This window comes from Musca autumnalis, unplaced genomic scaffold (assembly GCF_047663935.1).
Source record: "Musca autumnalis isolate F117 unplaced genomic scaffold, ASM4766393v1 scaffold_4, whole genome shotgun sequence".
NCBI lineage: Eukaryota > Metazoa > Arthropoda > Insecta > Diptera > Muscidae > Musca > Musca autumnalis.
In genome coordinates, this window is record NW_027411977.1 from 239794533 (window position 1) to 239821815 (window position 27283).

Here is a 27283-nt window from a genome sequence, read left to right on the forward strand (position 1 = left end):
GAATCTCGTGTTTTAATTTTATGGCTTTAATCTAGAATAACAACAGTAATCGGTAGGTCAGGTCCACTTGAACAGTCAATGTACTTTGTAATCTTTCAGACATAGACAGGTTTTGGTGCTTGCAGAGGTGCCACCACATAACTGGTTCCTTTGGGGTGGATGTTCTAAAGGATGAGAGGAGAGAGAATAAATGTCAATATTTAGTTACATTTTCAGACATTTTACTAAACGGTATATTACCTGCTTTAATAACATCTCCTGTTGTTGTAGCATTAGGAGATTCTATTTATAACATACTTTAAAAGGACTTCATTTACCTTCTTTTATTTTCTATAAATGACCGATGTTCCAATCAAAGGTATTTGTTGAATCATCGGCACTAATCAAAACATTTTTGATCCACGGTGAATTCAAAAAATTCCGGCTAAAAATGACATTCTAAGTCATCCCCACCTAAGATAGTTTTTTTTTTCAGGACAAATACCACTTTCCATGTATAAAGCGAAAGATGCTCCCGCTAGTAGACTCTGGGGGTTTGATTGAAAATTGTGATTCTAGAAACTCTGCAATTGGTCTCTAATATTTTTCAATGAAAAATCTTTATTTTTGTTTCTTCCCTATAACTTACAATTGTGCTAAGTTTTACGTTTAAATAGTAAATGTTTACATACATATATAACTTGTTTAAATATTAGGAAAAAATTGTGTGTGTTTGTGTCACTGTGGAAGTCTAGGTATTAAAAGATAGACATTTTTAAAAAGAAAAAATTACAAGACTAGTTAATACACCAACAAATCTACGAGAAAAACTTAAAATATGTAGCATTTGGTAAAATTGGTAAAAAGAATTAACTTATACAGACTTACAAATTAACAAATAATTTTAAATATATAGTCATTTAGTTTTTGTTCAATAAAAAGATCACTTATAAAATTTAATTATAAATTTTATAAAAAAAAATTAAAAATAAGAAAAACAAAATTTGTTCTTTACACACAAACCACTACTTCTTGGAGTTTCTAGTAGAGTCGGCTTGGATTTGGATTTACTTCAGATAAAAATTCTGAAAAGTATTTAATTGCCGGCACTAAATGGCAAATGGAAATAATAAAATATTTTTAATAGTTTTTTTAAGCAAATTATTTTTTGCTAAAATCGAATGTGTTTTTTACGTGATTAACAATAAGTTATCTTCATTTGTGTTGATATTTTTGGCAAGGTTTTTTTTTGTTTCATTCATTATAAACAACAATTTTACCATCCACAAAATTTTTTTTTAAAGATTGTTTTTTCTACAAAAGAGGGTTCTGGGGATAGCAAGAGGTGTTGAAAGAGGATTAAAAAAGTAGTTGGGTACGCCTGCATTAGTGGCCAGTAAAATGATAATGTATCTCTCTTGATTTACTTGACATATAATGCCTGTATAATAAACCTGCAAGAATCTACAAATTTTTACTACGATAAAAAATTATCCTTTTCCTTTATGTTATCGAAAAGAATAGCAAAAAGTTGTAGATTCATGGAGTTCTGGAACAGCCCAATAGTTTTATAAATTTTACATCAAATAAATCAAGAAAGAGGTGTTTATCATGCTAATAAACCCTAGTGTAAACGTAGTTTATTACTTAAGTTTTCATCTTTTATCAAATGGTAAAATTGATTGTTAATTTATAATTATTTTAAAAATAATAAATATGTATTTACAATTCATTTTTTGGGGGGGTTTGTCTTGTTTACTAATTTTTAGAATGGAATAAATACATTTCTCTGTAATATTTTCAAAGAAGAAGAAGAAGTTCCTCTGGCTTCTATCCTAAAATATCTTATTTAAAGATATTTGGTCATTTGGAAGAAACGACTTCTTCTCTCCGGCTATCCCTTAATCTAAGATATTTTATTCAAGGGTATTTCCTCGGGTGTTTGGCCATTGCCTTCAATGTTTTTGTTTTCCTCCGGTTTCTTGGTGCGACAGCATTTTGTTTTAATACCCCAAACATCTTTGCGACACAAAATGCCAATAATAATGCCAATGACAGAAATAATCATGAGACCTAATCATGGGAAAAAAGTTTAATTAGAGTTTATAACAACTACTTTAAATTTACTTACCAATCAACATTTGATTAATGGCCTCCTGTGATATGGGCACTTTATAGGGTTCCTCTTCACCTTTAACATTTGATTGGGTGGCTGTTGCCGCCTCATTTCCAGTTAAACCCACAGAGGCATTTATTAATTCGGTTTCATTGTCAGCTGCCACCACAACATCGGGTGTTAATGTTGTAGATGCCATTGTCTTGATATCTAATGTGGGAGAAAGGCAAACAAATAGATTAACACTTAAGCAAATAAAACTTCTCTAAATTGTTTTATTTTTTCACTTACCAGTTGCCACTACTCCAACAGCAGCAGTCGTTGTTGTAGTAGCTGTAGTTGTGGACGTTTTTATATTACTGCCTCCAACTGTGGTTGTCGATGCAATTGTCGTAGTACTCGTTTCAATTTCCACTGTTGTTGGCTCTCTATATGGCGGATCTGTCATCAATATTATACTCTCATTATATGATGTCCCCGATATTATCATAAAACAACTGACATCGAAGCGTGTGAAGCTAATGTTGTCAATGGATTTTAGCAAATTGCATAGTTCCTCTATGCTGTTTTGATCCAATTCTGGAACTCGTAGTTTCAGTAGACTTTTCAATGGTATAAATGCACGGATATTGATTTTCTGTTTATGGTTGGATGCCAAGCAAAGGGCAATTGTATTGGGAAAGATAGACAGAATAGAGAAAAAAAATTGAGAAATGTCGGAATGGAAACAAAACAAGAATGACTTAAACAAGGCACAAATGAACAACAAAATGTCAAACGAAGCAGCGAAGTACACAAAACGAAACAAAACAATACGGGTGGTAAGCTTTTATCAAATAAACAGATGTGAAAAAGCTTTATTTTTATCGTATCGTATGTGAATGGCATTGCCAGATGTGAATTTAGATATACAGTTGAGGCATTGCCAAAAGGGTTGTTTTTTGGGCATTGGCAATAATGATAATAACAACGTCTGGATAGAGTGACATTTTCAGTCGATTTTGTTACCAATGTGTATCATTACATGGTACAAATACACAGGTAGCCGCATCGGCAATTGTTGGTAACATAAGATGTCAAAATTTGACATTAATTCAATGCAATTGACACATTATGTTACCATCAGATGGCTTGATAATGCTACCTGTATTATTGTACCATGTATCATTGGGATTATTTTGGACTTCATTTGAAGATGAAATTAGAAAAAGGTGTTTATAAAAATGTAATTTCAAATTTAGTGCTTATCTATATGCTTGTTGTTTATATTGCCCCCACTTTTGACCTTTATGATTTACAAATTTTCAAACTCACCTTATTAAAGTCATTATTATCTATTCTCAAGGCAGTCAAACGGGGAGTATTCTTAAAGGTATCCTCATAGATTTCAGTCCATGAACAATTGCGGCAATTCAATTCCAACAGAGAAGGTTGATTAAGAAATGATGTATCCGATGGTAACTTTATGGGGTTATTACTTAAATCCAATATACTTAAATCACTGGCACCACGGAATGTATCGGGATCCACTTCACTCAGTTTGTTTGAAGATAAACGCAAACGTTGTAAATGGGGTAGATCTTCAAACATCTGCAAAAAACATCACAATACAATTTATTGGAATAAAAAATTTAAAGACATTTTAAAGCTGCTTACCTCCTCGTTAACACTTTCTATTAAATTATTACTTAAATTAATTTCTTGCAATTTAATGCGATGTGCAAAATCTTGTGTTTTAATTTCCTTAATACGATTGTGGCTTAAATCTATAATAACAGCAGTAATTGGTAGGTCATGGGGCACCTCGGTTAAACGGCCATTGGAGCAATCAATGTATTTGTAATCTTCCAGGCAGAGGCAGGTTTTGGGACATACTGGTTCCACCACATGATTACTGCGTTGCGGTGGGTGATCTAAAGGAAGAGGGGAAAGAGAATAAAAGTCAATATTTAGTAATATTTTAAGAAATTTTAGTAAGTGGGTTATTTATTACCTCCTTTTTCCTCATTTCCTGAATTGAATAAACTAAATAACGAATTTGCCAAATTAACGGCTGTTGATGTCATTGTCGATGGCGATTCGGGTGCTTGTGCTACTGCGGCTGCTTGTTTCGCCTGATATTCTGCATCATCATAATAGTCATCATAATCATCATCGGGATATTCGTCCTGATTTGTTGATGTTTGATTTTGTGCGGGGGCAGCTCGGGTGTGGCAAAAACTAAAAAAAGAAAAAAAAATAAAATAATAAATAAATTAGAATTGGAATGAAATAAGTTAAAACTAATAACAAAAAATATTTAAACAAAATTGAAAAAAAAAAAAACAATTTGCAAAATAAATATTATTGAAATAAAAATATAAAAAATATGATTAAAAATATATTAATAAATATTATATTACTGATGAATATTAAATAATGAATATAAATAAAAATGAAAAGAGATCAATGAAATAAATAAATAAATACTACAAATAAATAAAAAAATCAAGTCAATAAAAATTAAAAAAAAAAAATACAAAAAAATGAATGTGAATGAATATAAATAAATAAAAATTAATATAATATTAATATAAAAATGAATATAAATAAATAAATTAAAATAAATAAATAATATAAAAAATTGATAAATTAGTATTTGAATGAAATAAACTGGAACTAAAAACAAACTTTATAAACAAAATTAAAAAAAATAATACAATTTGCAAAATAAATACTATTGAAATAAAAAATATAATTAAAAATATATTAATAAATATTATATTACTGATGAATATTAAATAATGAATATAAACAAAAAATGAAAAGAGCTCAAAGAAATAATAAATAAAAAAATACTACAAATAACTAAAAAATTAAGTCAATTAAAAAAATAAAATAAAAAATTAAAAAAAAAACACACACAAAAAAAGTTATTGGGGGTTATCATGAACGGCAATTCCCCGTGAATTGTTTCACTTTCTCCCTTAAGTTGCAACGGCGGAAAGACGAAACTCACGGGGAAATTTCATTCATGATAAACCCCCATTGTGAATAATGTTATAAATGTTTGTTTTGTTTTTTGTTGAAGTTCAATCTCAATGTTATAAATTTTATCAAATAAATAAAATTAATAATTAATAATTAAAAATAAAATAAATAGTACAATTTGCAAAATAAATATTATTAAAATAAAAACAAAAATAAATTAATAAATATTATATAATATAAATATTATTAAATAATAAATAAAAAATGAAAAGAAATCAATGAAATAATAAATAAAAAAAATAATAAATAAAAATAATTAAAAAGCCCTCATAAATAAAAAACTGCAAATAAAAAGAACAATTCAAATCAATAAAATTTAAAAAAATACATAAAAAATTGGATGTAAATAGAAATTAAATATGTATTAAAAAATAAATTTGCGAATAAAGTTATATATTTTATCAAATAAATAAAAATTAATAATTATTAATTAATACTGAAGAAAAGAACTTAAAAATAATTAATAAAAATGAAAATTATATATAAATAAAGATTACATAAAACTACATAAATAACTAAAAAACCAATACAATGAAAATGATATAAATTTAAAATCATAAGATAGATAAAAATGCGAAATTTCTTTAAATATTTTGCATGGATATATAAATTTAATAAATAAAAAGGTAAATAAAAAATAATGAGACAAGAAATATAATATATATATATAATTGTTCCACAAAAATCCCATATGGGACAAGGGAGACTTCTCTCATATCAATGAGTGCACCCCGATTCATATTAGCTCAATGATACGGGACCTACTGTTTATCGCCGAGTCCGAACGGCGTGTCTTAAGACACCACTTTGTAGAGAAGTTTTACAAGGCTGAAGTACTCAGGAAATGTCGCCAACATTACTGAGGGGTATTTTGCCACCGTTGAAAATGTTGATGTTGGCTGGCCGGGGAATCGAACCCACGACCTTCAGCGTGCAAGGCGGGTGTGCATACCATTGCACCACGGTGGCAAGAAATATAAATAATAATAATAAAAATTAAATATAAATTACAAAAAGAAACAAATAATATTGACAACTTACAAATTGAAACAAAAAAAAAAAAAAAATATAAAAGTAATTATGAAGAAAATAAAGATAACTAAAAACAAGTAAAAAAGTGTCAGTCGGCTTTGCCGACAGATATATACCCTCAGCCAAAGTGAAGCGAAACTTTTACCTCCGGACAGATAGAATGTATTTCAGGTCTCTTCAGAATTTTGCCCTTTTTGGACATTTGAACTTGCCGACAATAATGTGGAATAGGAATTAACTGCGCTAAGACACAAATGTTGAACTTTTGTAGGGCAGGTACTCTTAGGGAGGACCTATATTGGCCATTTTAGAAGTTTAACTAAATTTTGATAAAATATTAGGAGATCCAAAGTGATATATTTTAAATATTGGGGAGAAGTACAGAAAGTTGTGGACCGGTATTGCCCATGTGACTAAGTTTGGATATAATATGACGAAGACCAAATGTTGGACCAAATCGGTTGAACATTTCGAGAGTTATCGTGTTCTTCGACCGCCACATATGGTGACATAGGGGTTTTTACACCTTTCGGACTGTTTTCGCAAGAAATATGGACTTACCCCTGAAAAAACTTTTACCGTCGTAATGGTGGTAGCGTATGCAAATAGCTTCAACAAAAATCCAAGTGATTCGATAGCAGGTCTTAAAGTGAACTTATCCGAAATTTTGTGTGAGAGGTACCAGAAGGAGTAGACAAATTTAGTCCATATTCGAACCTGATCTATATCTGGTAGATATATTAGGATGTGCAAAGTATGGATTACATCGGTCACTCCCTTCAAGAGTTATCGTGCGCAAAATTTTTCCGAACATTTCTGACGTTCTGTGGGGGAGGTACCTGAAGGAGTGGACCGATAAAGCCCATCTTCGAATTTAAACTATGTTTTGGTAAAATATTACGAAGGCCAAATTTTGGACCGTATCGACAGATCCGTTCGAGAGTTATCTTGCGCTCCTACCACTACACAAGGTGTCGTAGGGGCTTTTTGCAAATTTCCGGCCATTTTCTCGGGAAGTATGGACTTGCCCCTGATGAAACTTGTACCTTCGTATAGGGAACAGTGGATACAAGATGTTACAACAAAAACCAAGGCGATTCGAGAGCAGGTCCTAAACTGAACTTTTCCGACATTTTGTGTGGGAGGTACTCGAAGGAGTTTACCGATTGAGTCCATATTGGAACCTCATCTAAGTCCGGTGGAAATTTCATAATGTGCAAAGGATGGACCAAATCGGTAACTCCCTTCAAGAGTTATCGTACGCACAATTGTTCCGAATATTTTCGAACTTTTGTGGGGGAGGTACCGGAAGGAGTGGACCGATATAATCCATCTTTGAACTTGAACTAAGTTTGGACAAAATATTACGAAAGTCAAATTTTGGACCGAATCGGCAGATCCGTTCGAAAGTTATCTTGCGCTCCAACCACTACACACGGTGTCATAGGGTTTTTTGTAACTTTCAGGCTATTTTCTTAGGAAGTATGGACTTGCCCCTAATAAAACTTACAGCGTCGTATAGAGGACAGCGAATACAACTTGCGTAAACAAAAATCAAAGCGATTCGAGACCAGGTCCTAAACTGAACTTTTCCGAAATTTTGTGTGGGAGGTACCCGAAGGAGTGGACCGATTGAGTCCATATTGGAACCTCATCTAAGTTTGGTAGAAATTACACGATGTGCAAAGTATGGACCAAATCGGTTATTCCCTACAAGAGTTATCGCGCGCACAAGTTTTGCGACAATTTTTGAACATTTGTGGGGGAGGTACCTGAAGGAGTGGACCTATATGGCCCATCTTCGAACTTAAATCGAATCTGGACAAAATAATTCGATACCCAAAATTTGAACCGAATCGATTGATCCTTTCGAGAGTTATCGTGCGCACCAGCCAGCCAGACAGACAGACGGACGGACATTGCTAGATCTACTCAAAATTGTCTGAAACGGATATCGTACAAACATACTTGGGGTCTAAAACCATTATTTCGATGAGGCACATTTTTGGTCGTATCAAAGTGTAAATACCCTCTTTAGCCTAAAGGCTGAGGGTATAATTAAAAAAAAAACGAATAATATTAAAAATATCGCCAATTTTTCCCACTAATAAATTTAAGTTTTTTTATTAAAATATTAAAACAACGACTATGGGATTAAGCCAGACTATTTTGAAAAACAAAATAGAAGTCGTAATCCCAAATATAAAAACGCCAATATAAATATAAATAAAAATTAAAAAATATACAAGTAATATTTAAAGTTGTATAAATTTACAATTTTTAAAATAAATTAAAATATTAATAAATTAATATTGATATATATTAAAAATAATAAAGAACAAATAAATAACTAAAAATCACACATATTATTAAAAAATTATAAATAAAAATTAAAAAATACACAAATAATATTAATAATAATATAAGTTTAACATTAAAAAAAAAAACAAGTAAATAAAAATATAAAAAACGAATATTGATATATCTTAAAAAAAATAACCAATAAAGAAATTATAAATAAAGGACAAATAAAAAAACTAAAAATCACAAATAATATAAAAAAATATATATTAATAAAATTAAAAAAAAAATACCTAAATAATACTGACAATTATATTTAAATTAGTTTTTAATTAACAAACTAAAAAATAAATACATTAAAAATTTCATTACATAAAAAAAAACAAATAATAGAAAAGAAAATATAAAGGAGACCAGATAAATTAAAATTTAAAAATAACATTTTAAATATATATAAATAAAGTAAATAAAAATATTAAAAATTAATATTGATATATTATTAAAAATAAAAAAAAAAAACAAACAAAGAACAAATAAATAAAAACTAAAAATCACAAATAATATTAAAAAATATATATTAATAAAAATTAAAAAAATACCCAACTAATTCTAACAATTATATTCGATTTAGTTTTTAATTAACAAATTAAAAAATAAATACTTTAAAAATTGCATTAGATATACACACATTAAAAAAAAACAAATAATAGAAAAGAAAATATAACTGAGATCAGATAAATTAAAATTTAAAAATAACATTTAAAATATATAAATATAAATCAATAAATAAAAATTACACAAATAACAATAGAAAATATAATAACAAAATCAAAAATAAATATTTTAAAAAATTAATAATAAATATTATAATGGAGAAAATAAAGAAAAAAATAATATAAATAAAAATATATAAATAAACCCAAAAAATGCACAAATAACGATAAAAAAACCAGTAAGGAAAGGATCAAAGTCGGGCGGGGCCGACTATATAATACCCTACACCACTGTGAACATGTAAAATATATGGGAGCTAAATGCAAATCAGAACAAATATCGATATAATTTTTCACATTTATTTGTAGACCAAATTCCGTCACATAGTCCAAATTTCATCAAAATTGGACATATATAGGATGTTTCGTGCATCAAATACCTCAAATCGGTCGAAAATATATATAAGAGCTATATCCAAATCTGAACCGATTTCGATATAATTTGGCACACTTATTTCTAGGCCAAATCCCGGCAAATATTCCAAATTTTATTGAAATCGGACATATACAGCGTGTTTCGTGCATCAAATACCTAAAATCGGCCGAGAATATATATGGGAGCTATATCGAAATTTGAATCGATTTCTATATAATTTGGCACACTTATTTCTAAACTAAATATCGTCGCGCATTCCAAATTTAATTGAAATCGGACATATATAGCATGTTTCGTGCACCAAATGCCTTAAATCGGGCGAAGATATATATGGGGGCTATATCCAAATCTGAACCGATTTTTACCAAAATAAGTAGCGTTCGTCCTTTGGCCAAAAAAACTATCTTCCCCAATTTTCATGCGAATCGGACAATAAATGCGACCTGTACTTTGTTTACAAAAATACATAGACAGACGGTCAGACGGACAGACAGACGGACAGGCGAAAATCGACTCAGAAAGTGATTCTATGTATATCCCTAAAAGGAACTATGGGTCTATCTCGTTTCCTTTTGCATGTTACAAACTAATGCACAATGACATAATACCCCTTACCACAAGGTGGTGTAGGGTATAAATATTTTGTAAACTAATTATATCCCAGCAAAATTTATTTGAAGTTGTTCCTTGTGAAGTAGTGATTGAATAGCTTTTTTTGAAGCAGTCCACGCAGAGTCATGAAAAATGCAGTCCGTTCTTCACATTTTGACAATGTCCGATTTGAATCCATTTCATAAAGTTTTCACATTTTAGAAATTTCAAAATTTTGCAAAAAAAAAAAAAAAACTTAAAAAGACAAAGAACATAATTTGTTTCTTGTTAATTCTAATAACAGCAATATGTTTGCATCCATAAAAAGTAATTTGTATACAAAAAATAATAAAAGTGATTTCGAACTGCATCTTTGTTTGTAGCCAAAGAAGTAGTTGAATCGTATGTTGTTGTGATTTATTCTCTACAAAGAAGTAATGCAAAATGTGTGCTTAAGAAGTAAATTAGACAGTATCCTCACTGCACCATGCCCTTGTAAAAATCATGACTTCTTTCACGTAAAAAGATGTAGTCCGAAATCACTTGCACTCATGATTTAACTACTTCTTTGGCTACAAACATTTTGCTGGGATTATATATAGAAAATAATAGAGAAGAAAATATAATTGAAGAACAGATAAATACAAATTTAAAAATAATAATAAAAATGTATAAATAAAAATTAAAAACAAAATACACAGATAACAATAAAAATATATATAAGTTAATTAATTAAAAAATAAATATTTTAATAAATTCATAAAAAAATATAATAATAATAAAAATATATAAACACAAATTAAAAAAATACACAAATAACAATAAAAAAAATATATATTAATTATCTAACAAATTAAAAAAAAATATTTTGTAAACTAATAAGATATTAAATAAATTAAAAAAAATTGAAAAAAAATTATTAAAATTCAAAAATAAGAATTGAACTAAGTAAAAATATATAATAAAAAAACAACAAAAACAAATAACAATAAAAAATATATAAATTGTTAAACTAAAAAATAAATATTAAAAAATAATTTAATTTATTTTTATTTAGCATAAAAAAACTATAATAATGGAGAAAATAAAATAATATTAAAAAGCATATAAATAAAAATTAAAAAATACACAAATAACCATAAAAATATAAATAACTTAATACATACGTTTATACTAATAAAATAATTAATATATAAAAAAACAAAAATAATTATATGAAAATAAAAGTAAAATTTGTTAACAAAAAATACAAATAAATAAAATGATGTGAAAATTAAAAAATATATTAAATGAAATAAATATTAATAAATATATTAAATTAATATTAAAAAAATAAAAATAATAAAGAAAATATAAATAAAAAAAAAAATAAATACAAATTTTAAAAATAATACTAAAAATATAAATAAATATAAATTAACAAATAGAAATAATAATATAGATACATATACACTGGTGTGCGAAATAATAGAGCCACAGAAGTTACAACACATTAAACGTTTCCAAATCACTTCTGAAAAGTGTTTATGACGCAAATTGTATTTTAATGGTGGAACATTATCCCATAAATAAAATGCAGTCAACATTTGTCCAATTTGGGGGTTGACCTTGTATTAGGCAGGGCAGAGCCTGTAAAGAGCTGTGCAAAATAATAGAGCCATTTTAGGTAAATAAGACAATTTCTTAAGGAAATTTAAACTTGACCGTCAAAATCATAGGGAAAACTTTAGTTTTCCTTCCTAACATAATTTTCCTGAATGAACCTGCACCAAAAATTAAAATTGTAATTCCCCTTCTAGAGTTAATGAGGCTGAAAACCCATATGGACCCATAATCAAAGATAATGCCCCATAAAGACCTCCAATATATTGCAAATATCAATAATATTTGTGACTGTGAAGAAAATGTGCTAAACTACTTTCAAAAATAAGAAAACATCAAAAACAGGTCGAAAAAAGTTAATACTTTTATTATTTTAGAGCAAAAAATGTGGAGGTCCTGTAAGGAATATTACGCTTTGTAGCTCCTCTGCTCCAATAAACGAGTAAATAATGGATCATTATCAACTCTAACAGATCTTAGGTGTTATTTAAGAACAGCCTAAAACAATTTATGGGTACAGAAATCACGAATCTTAAACATAAAGACAGAATATGTTTATAACAGTTCTCGAAGAATATCCATCTCTGGCTACCTCCTTTATTGCTTAGTAATTTCAGGCCTTATAAAACATCGACGTTAGCTTTATTAAATGTCCAGGCTACCAGTGGTGAATGAAAATGATATCCGTACCTGTCCGTTCAAATTAAATAAATTTTATATCACCTGTCAAAGAAAATGTTCAGCCATAGGCCAACCCACGCGTTCATCTACGATCATGTGTAAACATATTCTGTCTTTATGTTAAAGATTCGTTATTTCTGTACCCATACATTGTTTTAGGCTGTTCTTAAATAACACCTAAGATCTGTTAGAGTTGATAATAATCCATTATTTACTCGTTTATTGGAGCAGAGGTGCTACAAAGCGTAATATTCCTTACAGGACCTCCCATTTTTTTTATTTAAAATCATAAAAATATTAACTTTTTTCGACGGGTTTTTGATGTTTCCTTATTTTTGATAGTAGTTTAGCACATTTTCTTCACAATCACAAATATTATTGATATTTGCAATATATTCGAGGTCTTTATGGGACAGTATCTTTGATTCTGGGTCCATATGGGTTTTGAGCCCCATTAACTCTAGAAGGGGAATTACAATTTTAATTTTTGGTGCAGTTTCATTCAGGAAAAAAATGTTAGGAAGGAAAACTAAAGTTTTCCCTATGATTTTGACGGTCAAGTTTAAATTTCCTTAAGAAATTGTCTTATTTACCAAAAGTGGCTCTATTATTTCGCACAGCTCTTTACAGGCTCTGCCCTGCCTAATACAAGGTCAACCCCCAAATTGGACAAATGTTAACTGCACTTTGTTTATAGGATAATGTTCCACTATAAAAATGCAAGTTGCGCCATAAAACACTTTTCAGAAGTGATTTAGAAACGTTTAATGCGTTGTAACTTCAGTGGCTCTATTATTTCGCACACCAGTGTATATTACAAAATACAATAATTAATAAAAACCAATAAATTAGTATAAACATATATTACAAATAATATCGTATTATTATTTTATAAAATATTATTTTTATTAAAAGGCGACAACAACAACAAAAAATTAATAAAAAAATAAAAATAATTTTATGAAAATGAAAGTAAAATTAATTAACAAAAAATACAAATAAATAAAATGATGTGCAAATAAATGCATAAAACAAAAACCTTTGACAAATCATCTATCAAATTGTCAACAAAATTCTTTCAATTAATTTCAAACATTCAAACGGTATTAATAAACGTTATGCTGCAAACAAGTTTTTTTTTTTCTAAAAAATTGCCAAGTCTATGAATTTATTGAAGAATTATACAAAATTTCCATCTATTTCTTAATTGCAATTGCCGGCATGTTGTGAATATTCAAAAATTAATTTCAAGTTTTAAAGTCAAGTTCTGTACGAGCGAAAGGATTGATATTTTAGAAATGCATTTCCACTGTTAAATTTGAAATTTGTCAACCCTAACCTCAATTCCATTCAAAATATCAGTCAAGTGCAGTGAAAACAAAAAATCTAATAATCGAGTAACTATTACAAATTTGACATTTCTTTCGCATATGTCATTGTAGTGTTGTTCTTGCTTTGGTGTTGTTATGACAAATTCAAATAAAATTCTTTTTAAATGTTACCGCAAACCATTTTTTTCTATTGGTTAAGACATTTCATCATAAAACGAAACCAACAACAAATAAATAAACAATTGCGAAGGTATGAAAATCGCTCGATAAGTGGTTAATAACATGGAAAATTTCACATACAAAAAATTAGAAATTATTTCAAAATTTCAAAACGCCGGACACATGAAAGATAAACCTGAACTTGAATGTGGTATTTCACTAACAAAATAATAAATTTGAAATAATTATTATTATGATAATAAATTCACACACAACATAGGTGGTACTTTGATAGAATGCCATTTTTATGACTCAAAGCAATGAGGTTGTGGAAGCTAAAACAAAAACAATTTGTAGAGTGTAAAAAAAACACAAATTAATGTTCGATCCAAAGTCCATAAGTAATTGTTGCTGTTAGTGGTGATATTATTTTTCAAGTAAATAAATGTTTTCTTGATATCAAACCTTAGCTACCACCGCAGGCGTTGTTGTTGTTATTGTTAGAAGTCAAATAAAAATGCGATATAAATTTTCTAATTTTAAAATGAAATTTCATGGAATAATAACAATTGTTGTGTTTCAACTTTGGCATGACGTTTCACAAATGACAGAGAACAGCCCTTTGGACTTTGGTGTAAATAAAATTACCTACAACGAATTTTATGTGAATGCGAATTCTATTAAAAAAGTTCAAATGACTTGAACCTACACGTATGTGTACAAATGCCAATGACTGACAGGTTGACACCACATACATACATGCAAACAATCCGTCATGAAAGTGTTGAAGGCCCGGGGAATTTTCGATAAGAAAACATTTTTCTAGGAAATATATTAATACAATGTTTTACATATTTCTGAATAAGAAATTAATTTATGCAAAATTAATTTCGCTCTAAAAAGTTAAAATTTGTTTTAAAAATTAAAATTTCCCTTCATAGGATTTTTTTTTTTTTTTTGAAAAATATTTTTATTTTTGCTAATTTTTAAAGGAGTTAAACCATTTAAAGTGAAAATATAAAAAAATTTCCTTTTTTCCATTTGAGAAATTTTAAGGGAAATTTTTATTTTGTTTGGAAATTGTTTGTTTTCATTAAGATATAATAAAATATATACAACATCTTGAATTATAAACACAAATAATTTTTTCCACAAAGTGTAATTTCCGGTTCTGAGGATTTTTTCCCACGAGATTTTTTTTCATTTTACTCAAAATGGCCTTATTTAAAATTCTTATCTCTTCAAACAAAAGTTATTCATCATGACACGGATATTTTTACTTTATCATCTTAAATTTCCATATAAAAAAGAAGACTTGAGACTGAATCATCATCATCATCACTATTCATTCAAACATTGAATTGTTAAATTCTAAAGAAAAAAACTAATAGCTAATTAAAATTCACGCAATGCATTGAATATTCTATTCACATTTCACATGTCTAGTAGCCCTTCTTCTGCTCCTCAAAACACTCCTTAGAATATTACCTACGTCATTTCCAATAGTTTTTCCTTTTTTGTTTTTTCATTCATTGACTTGGTCGTCTTATCTTTAAGAATTTTGTTATTTGGTCTTCTTTCTTCCTATGTCCTCTTTGAAGGTCCTTAAGGCCACAACAAATGCCAGCTAATGAAATATGTTGTTCCTTCATTTTTTTTTGTCTATTTCCATTTCTATTTCTTTACTTTTACACACACTTATGACGGCGGATTATTTCAAATATTTACAAATGAGCAGCTACACAGAGATTGTTTGGAGACAACAATTTTTATGCGGAAAGACATTAAATATTTTCTTCATAAAAATATTGTAAGAAATATTTAAAGACAAGCGCCAGGCATTCGGGAAAGAATAACATTTAGAGATTTTTATTACATTTTGGAAGAAGGATTTCTCTCTCATTTCAGTCTTAAAATAATTTTCAAAATAAAACTACTAATTCCCACCAATATAAATTTGTTGGAAATGTGAAATATGTTAGTATTTGACATGGCATAAGAGGCTACATATATTAGGTTAGATGGGCCGTCTACAGTGGAGTAGATGTTCTTAGGATAATCTGGCCATTTACGGTGGAGTAGATGGGCTCATAGGCCATCTACGGTAGAGTAGATAGGCTCATAGGTTATCTACGGTAGAGTAGATGGGCTCATAGGCCATCTACGGTAGAGTAGATGGGCTCATAGGCCATCTACGGTAGAGTAGATGGGCTCATAGGCCATCTACGATAGAGTATATGGGCTCATAGGCCATCTACGGTAGAGTATATGGGCTCATAGGCCATCTACGGTAGAGTATATGGGCTCATAGGCCATCTACGGTAGAGTAGATGGGCTCATAGGCCATCTACGGTAGAGTAGATGGGCTCATAGACCATCTACGGTAGAGTAGATGGGCTCATAGGCCATCTACGGTAGAGTAGATGGGCTCATAGGCCATCTACAGTGGAGTAGATGGGCTCATAGGCCATCTACGGTAGAGCATATGGGATCATAGGCCATCTACGGTACAGTAGATGGGCTCATAGGCCATCTACGGTAGAGTAGATGGGCTCAGTGGTCATCTATGGTATAGCGGATAGGCTTAGTGTCATCTACATTGGAGTAGATGGACTCATTGTCCAACTACGGTATAGTTATGGCCTCAGTGGCCATCTACGGCTGAGTAGATGGGCTCAGTGGCCATCTACGGTAGAGTAGATGGGCTCAGTGGCAATCTACGGTAGAGTAGATGGGCTCAGTGGCCACCTACGGTGGAGTAGATGGGTTCAGTGACCATCTACAGTGGAGTAGATGGGCTCAGTGGTCATCTACGGTAGAGTAGATGGGCTCTACGGTAGTGTATATGGGCTCAGTGGCCATCTACGGTAGAGTAGGTGGGCTCAGTGGCCATCTACGGTAGAGTAGATGGGCTCAGTGGCCATCTACGGTAGAATAGATGGGCTCAGTGGCCATCTACGGTAGAGTAGATGGGCTCAGTGGCCATCTACGGTAGAGTAGATGGGCTCAGTGGCCGTCTACGGTAGAGTAGATGGGCTTAGTGGCCATCTACGGTAGAGTAGATGGGCTCATTGGCCATCTACGGTAGAATAGATGGGCTCATTGGCCATCTACGGTAGAGTAGATGGGCTCAGTGGCCATCTACGGTGGAGTAGATGGGCTCAGTGGCCATCTACGGTAGAGTAGATGACCTCAGTGTCCATCTACGGTTGCAGATGGCCTCAGTGGCCATCTACGTTGAAGTCGATGGGCTCAGTGGCCATCTACAGTTGGGTAGATGAGCTCAGTGGACATCTACGGCAGAATAGATGGGCTCAATGGTCATCTGCGGTAGAGTAGATGGGCTCAGTGGCCGTCTACGGTGCAGTAGATGGGCTCAGTGGCCATCTACGTTGCAGTAGATGGGCTCAGTGGCCATCTACGTTGCAGTAGATGGGCTCAGTGGCCATCTACGTTGCAGTAGATGGGCTCAGTGGCCATCTACGTTGCAGTAGATGGGCTCAGTGGCCATCTACGGTGGAGTAGATGGGCTCAGTGGCCATCTACGGTGGAGTAGATGTGCTCAGTGGCCATCTACGGTGCAGTAGATGAGCTCAGTGGCCATCTACAGTGGAGTATATGGGCTCAGTGGTCATCTACAGTGGAGTAGATGAGCTCAGTTGTCATCTACAGTAGAGTAGATGGACTCATTGTCCAACTACGGTATAGTATATGGCCTCAGTGGCCATCTACAGTAGGGTAGATGAGCTCAGTGACCATCTACGGTGAAGTCGATGGGCTCAGTGGCCATCTACGGTAGAGTAGATGGGCTCAGTGGTCATCTACTGTAGAGTAGATGGGCTCAGTGGCCATCTACGGTGGAGTAGATGGGCTCAGTGGCCATCTACGGTGGAGTAGATGGGCTCAGTGGCCATCTACGGTGGAGTAGATGGGCTCAGTGGCCATCTACGGTGCAGTAGATGGGCTCAGTGGCCATCTACGGTGCAGTAGATGGGCTCAGTGGCCATCTACGGTGCAGTAGATGGGCTCAGTGACCATCTACGGTGCAGTAGATGGGCTCAGTGGCCAGTGGAGTAGACGGGCTCAGTGGCTATCAGTTGTCATCTACAGTGGAGTAGATGGACTCATTGTCCAACTACGGTATAGTATATGGCCTCAGTGGCCATCTACGGCAGAATATATGGGCTCAGTGGCCATCTACGGTAGAGTAGATGGGCTCAGAGGCCATCTACAGTGGAGTAGATGGGCTCAGTGGTCATCTACGGTATAGCGGATAGGCTTAGTGTCATCTACTGTAGAGTAGAAGGGCTCAGAGGCCATCTACAGTGGAGTAGATGGGCTCAGTGGTCATCTACAGTGGAGTAGATGGACTCATTGTCCAAGTACGGTGAAGTCGATGGACTCAGTGGCCATCTACGTAGAGTAGGTGGGATCAGTGTCCATCTATGGTAGAGTATATGGGTTCAGTGGCCGTCTACAGTGGAGTGGATGGGCTCAGTCGCCATCAACGGTAGAGTAGAATGGCTTAGAGGTCATCTAAAGTAGAGTAGAAGGACACAGAGGTCATTTTCTGTAGAGTAGAAGGGCTCAGAGGCCATCTACTGTAGAGTAGAAGGGCTCAGAGGCCATCTACTGTAGAGTAGAAGGGCTCAGATGCCATCTACTGTAGAGTAGATGGACCTAGAGGATACCTAAAGTAGAGTGTGGATAGCTCACAGACCATCTATAGTATAGTAGATGGATCCAGTACCCATTAACTTCAGAATAGATGGCCGCAGTGGCCATCTACTGAAGAGTAGATGAGCTCAGCGGCCATCTATTGCAGAGTAAAAGGGCTCAGTGGCCATTTACTTCGAAGTAGATGGACCTATAGGATATCTAAAGTAGAGTGAATAACTCAGTGATCATCTACAGTATAGTAGATGGGTTCAGCGGCCGCCTAGATGGGTTCAGTGGTGAACTGCTGCAGAATAAATAGGCTCTGTGTCCACCTACTGCAATGTATATTGACTCAGTGACCATTTGCCTTTTTTTGTCCGAACCTAGTTTTAGTTCGAAGATGAGCCATATCGGTCCACTCCTACGGGTACCTCCCGCACAAAAGTTCGGAGATGTTCGCAATTTTTCTTCCTGACATGTCCAAGGTGCCCACACCTTCAGATACTTTTGAACATTTTGCGCTTTATTTTAAATAAATTGTTTTTGCAAAACGTCTGTATTCGGATCGTCTACCAAGATAAATACCCGAAAACATTCTATATTTCTCTCCCCCCCAATTACAAAATTTTTGGTGAAAGGATTTCGGTTGTGTAGTCTTAATTCACACAGGCTAAGGACATAGGTTAGGTTTAGATTAGGCTTAAGGATGCGCAGCCCTCTATTAGAATAGGTGACTGCTTCACTCGGAGACCGTTGGCCCATTGTGTTCATCCTGTGTAGGCTATTTAAAGATGATGGGGTGTGTTGCTGAGATGATTTAAGATGAAGGAGATGATAGAATGTTGATGCAGCTTGATGAGATGAGGATGATAGGATAGAGATGATGAGATGATGGTGAATGTGGGAGATGTAGAGATTGACGCCAAGGAGTTATCTGGAAAGGTGAAAAGAGTCTGAGTCTAGATGTCTGGCAAAGTTGAGTAGGACGATTGGATCTATGTTAGACAGGAAGGTTAAAGTGCCTATCTCATATCTGCCTAATGTACGGTATCTCCTAGTTTGCAACATGGGACACCTACAAAGCAGATGTTCGACAGTCTCTATCTCCTCCGCATCTTCACATAGTCTGCAGTAGTCAATGCCACTGTCGTCCCATTTTGAAGTTAGGGACCTCACTCTGCAGTGACCTGTTATAAGTCCCACCGCGATTTTCATCCCTAACATATCAAGTGGGAGTAGGGAAGCTGTTCTTCGACGAGAAACCACAGGCCAGATTACCTTGGATACCCTACAACCAAGTTCCAATAGCCATCTTTGATGTGCTGTCTCATTGAAGATCTCCCGAAGTTAGCCGATGTAATGGCACATCGGTGGCCGGAAGGTTTCATCAACTGATAAGTCGATAGACCTAGAGCCAGTTCATCTGCTACCTCGTTTCCCATGATGTTGATATGACCCGGAACCCAACATAGCTTTACGATATCGTGTATATCCTGCAGAGCTCTCCTACATTCAAGAATAGCTCTTGAATTTATGGCTAAGGACATATCTCTGTCGGCAAAGTCGACTGATACTTTTTTACTTGCTCTTAAAATGAAGAATTTACCAATTTTTACTAGTTTTCCCGATATCATAATTGAAAGTTTGAAACAAACATAAATAAATTTTGAGTTGTTTTCAAACCGAATCTCTGTTTTGCATTTTAATAAAAATAATTCGTTGCTAAATTTTCATAAAAGGGGTTTGGAAAAAAGGGGGTTTCATATTTATCATATCCTGTAAAAGAAGTAACATTTTTAATAATTTGTTTTCGTTGTTGTTAATGTTTTTGTTTCCATTGTACTGTCAATACCAACCTTAAACTTATAATAAATATTAAAAATAATCCAAATTTATATGAAATATGCATTTTGTTATTTGTTTATTTTCGCTCTCTTCCGAACGTTTCCTTTTGTAATTTGAAATGGTTTTGTTTTGGTTTTATTTGTGCAATTATATTTTGTGTTAATTATTTTTTTTTTATTTTGTTTGTTTTTAAATATGTTTCTTTATTTATTTAATTTTGCAAACATTTTTCTGTGTGTCTTCATGTCATCATCACTGCAAGGCAAAAATACACTTATTTGGTATTTAGTTTTATTTTTTTATTTTATTTATTTCACTTATTAGGTATTTTTCAGTTTATTTTTATTTATTTATTTATTTTATATTTATTTTTATATATTTTATATTTATTTTTATATTTATTTTTACAATTTTTTAGTATTTAATTTTTATTTATTTACTATTTTATTTATATATTTTGCTGTGCTTGTTTTATTTTATTTATTTTCTAATATTTATTGTTTGATTTCCAAACAAAACACCAACACACTTTTTTTACTTCATAATCATATTTGGTCGTTTTTTAGGGCCGTTTTCTTTCTTTTTATGTAATTAGCGGATATTTAAATTTTCGTTTTTTTATTGTCGACAGTTATTTCGTTTCATTTCAATTGTTTTAATGTAGTCGCATTTTAATTGACGTGCTGTTATTTTTTGGTTGCTCTTTTGTTTATTAATTATGTTTTTTTTTCGTTTTTGTTTCTTGTTCAACCTGCCCGTTTGCCTGCTATTATTAAACTAACATTTTTTATTCGTTCTGTTGAATATCTTGACCAGCCAGGCAGCCGGCCAGCCACAGCATATGTTAGACGACCGACTAAATGACAGCGGTGAGAGTCGAAGTGAGTGTCCAACAAACCACACACCACAATCTAACCTTTCATATTTTCCATTTGATTTGTCTACGCAAGGTCCCCCTATTTTCCCTTCTTTCCTATTTATTGGCTCAATGAGTGAGTGCTGCCTCTCTGAACACGTAATTGCTGGCACCACAAGTAATAATAACTTGGGCGGTCATCACAGTAAATATTGATGTTTTCTCCCCTTTTGATTGTAATTTCCACACACTCTCTCTCCATCTCTCGTTTTGCGTTTCCCCATTTCTCCACATTAAACTTTTCATTCATAAAACTCTTTTCTATAGAATTTCTCTGGTATTGCCACTCTCCCTAACAGAAAAATTGTCTCCATAACCCCCTCTTTTTTGGCGGTTTTTATTTTATGACAGTTATGCATTGTTTCTTTTTTTATTGTTTATGTTGATTGTTTTACACAGAGTGATAATCTTTTTCGCCTCCATAATCTTATCAGAATATTAGCAGGAGGTTAGTAATGTTTCTTTTTGTTCATAGTTATGTGTAGGTTATTGTTGTTGTTTTTGTTGTTTGTGCTGACATTTTAATCACTTTTTTCAGTTTCTTTTTGCCCGGGAAAATGTTTGCCATTATCTCTTTCTTAATGGCAGCAAATGACTGATTTGAATTTGCCATTATTTTTGAGGTTTGTTTGTTGCTGTTTAAGAAGAAGAAGAAAAACGGCACCTAAATACTGTTTACATTTGGAGAGATTATCTATTAAATCTCTCATAGTTTACATGGTGAAATCTTGGTTATACAGATTAAACATTGCTAATTTTTTGGATATCAGGCTAAATAAATGAAAATAGAGATAAAATAAATAGCTATCTGAACACCTAAAATGATTCTTAAACCTACATTTCACTAAAATAAATTATCTCTTAAATCTCTCATCGTTTACACGGTGAAATCTTGGTTATACTAAATAAAAAAATGAAAATAGAGCTAAAATTAATATCTGAACACTTAAAAAATCATTTTAAAATGTAAATCCCACATTTCACTAAAATAAATTATCGAATACATTTCACGTCGTTTACATCGTGAAATCTTGATCTAATTCTTCTTAATGATCTGATTAAAAAAAATAAATGATTTGTGATACCTAGTAAATAAACAATATAGAAAAATTCTTATAATTTTTTATATAATAAAATATTTAAACACATTAAAATAATATTAATAAATAATTTTCTCAAAAAAAAAAAATAAATAAATAAATAAATTAAATAGCTATTGACCTGTTGTCAGATAACGAATTGCTATAATAAATATCATAATTTTAAACGTTAATATTACAAAATTTGGACATTTTGAGAATAGAATTTAGTCTAAATTTTGATTGTTGCGAAAATTATAAATGGGATTTCTTGAAAATTTAATGATTTGGAAAATTCCAAAAATAATTTTTGAAGACAAAATCTGGAAATTAGATGTCGATCAACCCAAAAATAACCTCTGCGAACATGACAAAAATGTCATTATTGGTATTATTTTAATTCCCATCAAATTAAATACTTTCAACATTTACTCCGTTCTTTTTTTTTTTTTTTTTTTTTTTTGTTCTAGCAAAATTATCAATTTAGGTGATAAGAACAATAAATAGCTTTTTCTTCTCCCCTTTTCGATTTGATTGAGGCGATTTAAACAAAGCCAATTAGAATTATGATTAATCGAATCTTCTTCGCAAATTAAATGAGTGTGGTTTTTGACCAGAAGTTGGGGGTTCTAAAGACGGAAAACCATACGGGTATGTTCTGCGGCACACTTCACCTCTCACTTCACGCCTCAAGCATTTTTTTCATCCCATTTACTCCTATTTTTTTCGAATTTTTTGGGGCTAAGAATCATTAGGGAATTTAAAAAGAAGAGTACACCCTCCCTCCATAAAACACTCGAAAAATAACCGTAAATGATGTAAACGGAATACTTGAGGCGTGAAGGGGTTTTTCCGAGGAGTTGCCATTGTATATTTTAGGCACTATGGGTTCATGAGATCTAAAGACGAGTAGATGGGTGGAGATACCATAAGTAGTGGTCTACAATGAAGTGGATGGGATCAGATGGCAAACATTTTAGAGACAATGAGCGAAGACTCCCCACTATCAACCTAGATTGATTTTACTTGGCCTCTAAACAAGTGTACTGTACCGCAGAGGGCTAATAGGTCATTTTCTTTAGAGTATAATGGCTCAAAAGTCTTCTATTGAAGAGTACAGGGCAGGGGCACAAATGTCATATGCTGCAGATAAGATGTGATCAATAAAAGCTACCTACTGCAGATCAGATGAACTCAACCATCTATTGCAGAGTATATGGCCTTAAAACCCATCTACTGCAGAGAGCTTGTGCCCACAAGTCATCTATTGAGTACTGTAGAGTATATGGGATTAAGGGCCATTTACTGCAGAGTAGATGGAATCAAAGCCCATATACAGCAGAGTAGACGGACTCAAAAGCCATCTACTATCAAGTAGATAGGCCCAAAATACATCTTGAAGTCTTCTTTGGACAACAGATGGCCTCTTGAGGTCTTCTATAAGCAGAAATACCTCTTGAGGTTCTCCAGAGACAACAGAAGATCCCTTGAGCTCTTCTATAGACAACAGAATATCTTTTGAGGTGCCCTAAAGAAAACAGATGACCTCTTGAGGTTCTCTAGACACCACAGACGTCCTCTTGAGCTATTCTTTAGACAACAAAAGACCTCTTGAGGTCTCCTAGAGATAACGAAAAACTTCTTGATGTCTTCTAGAGACAAGAGAAGGCCTCTTGGATCATCCAGAGACAAGAAAAGATCTCTTGAAGTTCTCTAGAGGTAACAGAAGACCTCTCAAGACTGTCTAGACACAACAGAAGACATCTTGAGCTATTCTATAGACAACATATGACCACTAAAGGTCTCCTAGAGACAAAAAAGGCTTCTTGATGTCTTCTAGAAACAAGGGAAGGCCTCTTGGATCATCCAGAGACAAGAAAATATATTTTGAAGTTCTCCAGAGTTAACCGAAGACCTCTTGAGGTTCCCTAGAGACAACAGAAGACCTCTTGAGAGCTTCTATAGAGACCAGAAGACCTTTTGTGAACACATTTCGATGTCTTCTAGAGACAACAGAAGACCTCTTAGATCATCTAGAGACAAGAAAAGACCTCTTGAGGCCATCTAAAGGCAACAGAAAACCTCGTGAGGTCCTCTAGAGACTACAGACGACCTCGTGAAGCCATGTTGAAGTCTTCTTTATACAACAAAAGACCTCTTAAGGTTCTATATAATTAAAGATACCGATGTTAACTGAAACCGGAAACCATTTATTTCGGCATTTCTTCATTTTTTCAGTCTGAAATGACCGGCTCTGATTTTTATACCCTCCACCATAGGATGGGGGTATATTAAGTTTGTCACTACGTTTGTAACTACTCGATATAATCATTGTAGACCGGACAAACTATATATATTCTTGATCAGCGTGCAATTCTACATCGATATAGCCATGTCCGTCCGTCTGTGGAAATCACTCTGGCGTCCGAACGGATTGACGTAGGTGAATGGAATTTTGGGAAAATCTATTATATGTACGTAGGACTTTTGGTATTGAAAGCGGGCTATGTAGGTCCTCGATTTCGTATAGCCCCCATACAAAATGACGCGTGACTCGTCGTCGTTTTAAGGAATTTTTAAGATATTTGTCCCATTCTACCACCGAATTGGTTGTAACTTTGTATTTTGTGTCTCCAGAGGCCAAAAAACATTCCTACCAAAGTTGGTTTATATAGGTCCACGTTTTGAATAGCCCCCATAGGACGATATCTCCCGATTTTCGGTATTTTGAAGGTTTTGGCCTCATTATCACACCGAGATGGCTGAAATTTGGTATTAAGACTTCGTTTGGGGGTATAAAACTTTCCCCCAGAAATTTGTAGGTATAGATCCACGCCATCATATAGCCCTCATAGAACGGTACCTTCCGATTTTCGGTATTTTGAAGGTTGTGTCCACATTAATCCACCGAAATGGCTGAAATTTGTGGTGGAGGGTATAAAAAGTTCGGCCCGACCGAACTTAACGCTTTTCCTACTTGTTTTCCCCTACAAATATTTCAATGCCTTATTATTACCGAACGAAATGACCGCTCTGTTTTTTTACACTTCCTTTTTATGGCCCAATTTTTGATAAAAGGTTCCCTATTTAAAATCATATAAACCATTTATTTTGCTACTTCTTATTTTTATTTATTTATTTATTATTTTTTTTTTTTTTTGGTCGGCTCTTGTCTCTTATTACACTGCCCTTTTTTATTTTTGTTTCCCTGGATAATAAAACTTTGCTGAAATTATTATGCAAACGAATTCTAGACATTATGTAGTCTATTGTTTAATTAATCATTAACATTAACCGGAGCCGGTCAAAAGTGTCATCTTACAGTGTTTATTTTCTTTATTGTTTATCGAAGAATTTCCATTGACTATTCATGGAATTTTAATGCATTTTTTTAAATTTAATTCGAAATGATTTTGCAATAAACTTTATTTTTATTACTTGTTTTATTTTGGAAGTAAAGTGGCTTGATTCTTGCTATTATTCACCACGAATTTGTATTTGTCAATATATTGACAAATATATATATTTGCATATATGCAAATTCCTATGGAGAGAGTGACAAAATAAAACAACAGAGAAATAGAATTGTCAAGAGAGATTTATGAAGGGGAGCAGGGTTTTTGTAACCAAAATAAAACTTCTTTTGGCGCCTTGTATTTTTGTGACGACATTTAGTCATTTTGTTCCCTTTGTGTTCTTATTGTTTGTGGCATTTTTATTTGTTTTTTTTACAAAATCTTTATTTCCCTGTGACCGGAGCAAGTCATACTCTGAGAGAGGCAGAGTTATGTTATTAAAAACTAATTTCCTTTGTTGTTTTTATTATAAATCCTTTGTATGTTCATTCTTCTTTATAGAATATTTATTTAATGTTGTTTTTTTTTGTTACAAAAAGTAAATTCCTTTTTCACTATGCAAATTTCCTTTCCAATTTATTGCGTGAGAATATTAAGGGAAAGGAACAACTATTTGTTACTAAAAATCATTTGCAGTTGTTGTTGTTGGTGTTTTGTAAAGTTTAATCATTTCACTTTTATTTGAATATAGTTTTTTTTTCTTCATAAAGTTTGTTTCTTTCCAATATGCCAAATCCTATTGGGAGAGTGACAGACTACTTAATACACTGGGAGATAGAGGAGCGCAATTTTTCTTATAAAACAAAAAACAAACAACTCCCTTTGTTTTACGGTTTTTGTGCCATTAAATCATTAAATCATTTCGTTTTAATTTATTTTGTTCTTGTTGTTTTTTTGCATTGATTTTATTGACCTTTGCTACGAATTTTAATTAAAGGCCGTTGTCAGATATCAGATTGCAAATGAAAACGGAATAAAACACGTTTTGCTGCGAAACATCAATCTCAACGGTGTTGTGGTATTGTGTTGTTGTTCTATTTGTTGCAGTAATTTCTAATGACGTTTGCATTTGCAATGCCATTTTCTTCATATTGATTTTGTAATTTTAATGTTATTGGATTTTGTTGAATTTTTCCTTTTCTTTGGTATTTGATAATTATTTTGCAATTTCTTGTTAATTGTGTTGCATTTATTTTCTGTTTTCTTCTTTTAATATTTGTTATTTATTGAGAGTGAGAGTTTTTTTGTACACATAAGAAAGATCTTTTCTGTTATAATCATTCTCTCCTCTATTTGCTTGTCAATTGTGAAAGCGCTCCGCCGTCAAAATATTACCGTTGTGGTCTAAAGTTAAAACAAAACTGTTGTTCATTTTCAATTCGTTTAAGCGGTTTTTGCACCAGCACTGAAATATTGTTGTTTTATTTCAGTTGGGGCCAGCGTTGCCAGTATTTTTT

At 32.5% G+C, this 27283-nt stretch overlaps 2 protein-coding genes across 9 annotated transcripts in view; one reads left to right on the forward strand and one right to left on the reverse strand.

The window, feature by feature from the left end:
• Positions 1-27283, forward strand: part of Atg1 (serine/threonine-protein kinase unc-51-like protein Atg1) — a 110366-nt gene that overhangs the window by 49087 nt on the left and 33996 nt on the right. The gene's annotated exons all lie outside the window — the stretch shown is intronic.
• LOC141400737 (uncharacterized) lies at positions 570-27254 on the reverse strand. 8 transcript variants are annotated; one of them, XM_073980185.1, is made up of 8 exons: positions 27162-27254; positions 20487-20730; positions 4089-4315; positions 3752-4008; positions 3410-3685; positions 2387-2732; positions 2111-2305; positions 570-2052 (listed from the first exon to the last, which is right to left on the reverse strand). In XM_073980185.1, the coding sequence occupies exons 2-8, from the start codon at positions 20537-20539 to the stop codon at positions 1886-1888; spliced, it is 1521 nt and encodes a 506-aa protein (XP_073836286.1). In that variant the 5' UTR covers positions 20540-20730; positions 27162-27254; the 3' UTR covers positions 570-1885. The 8 variants fall into 8 exon arrangements, with proteins under 8 accessions (XP_073836286.1, XP_073836287.1, XP_073836289.1 ...); XM_073980186.1 differs by having other exon boundaries at positions 26740-27233; XM_073980188.1 differs by having other exon boundaries at positions 20487-20748; positions 27162-27189.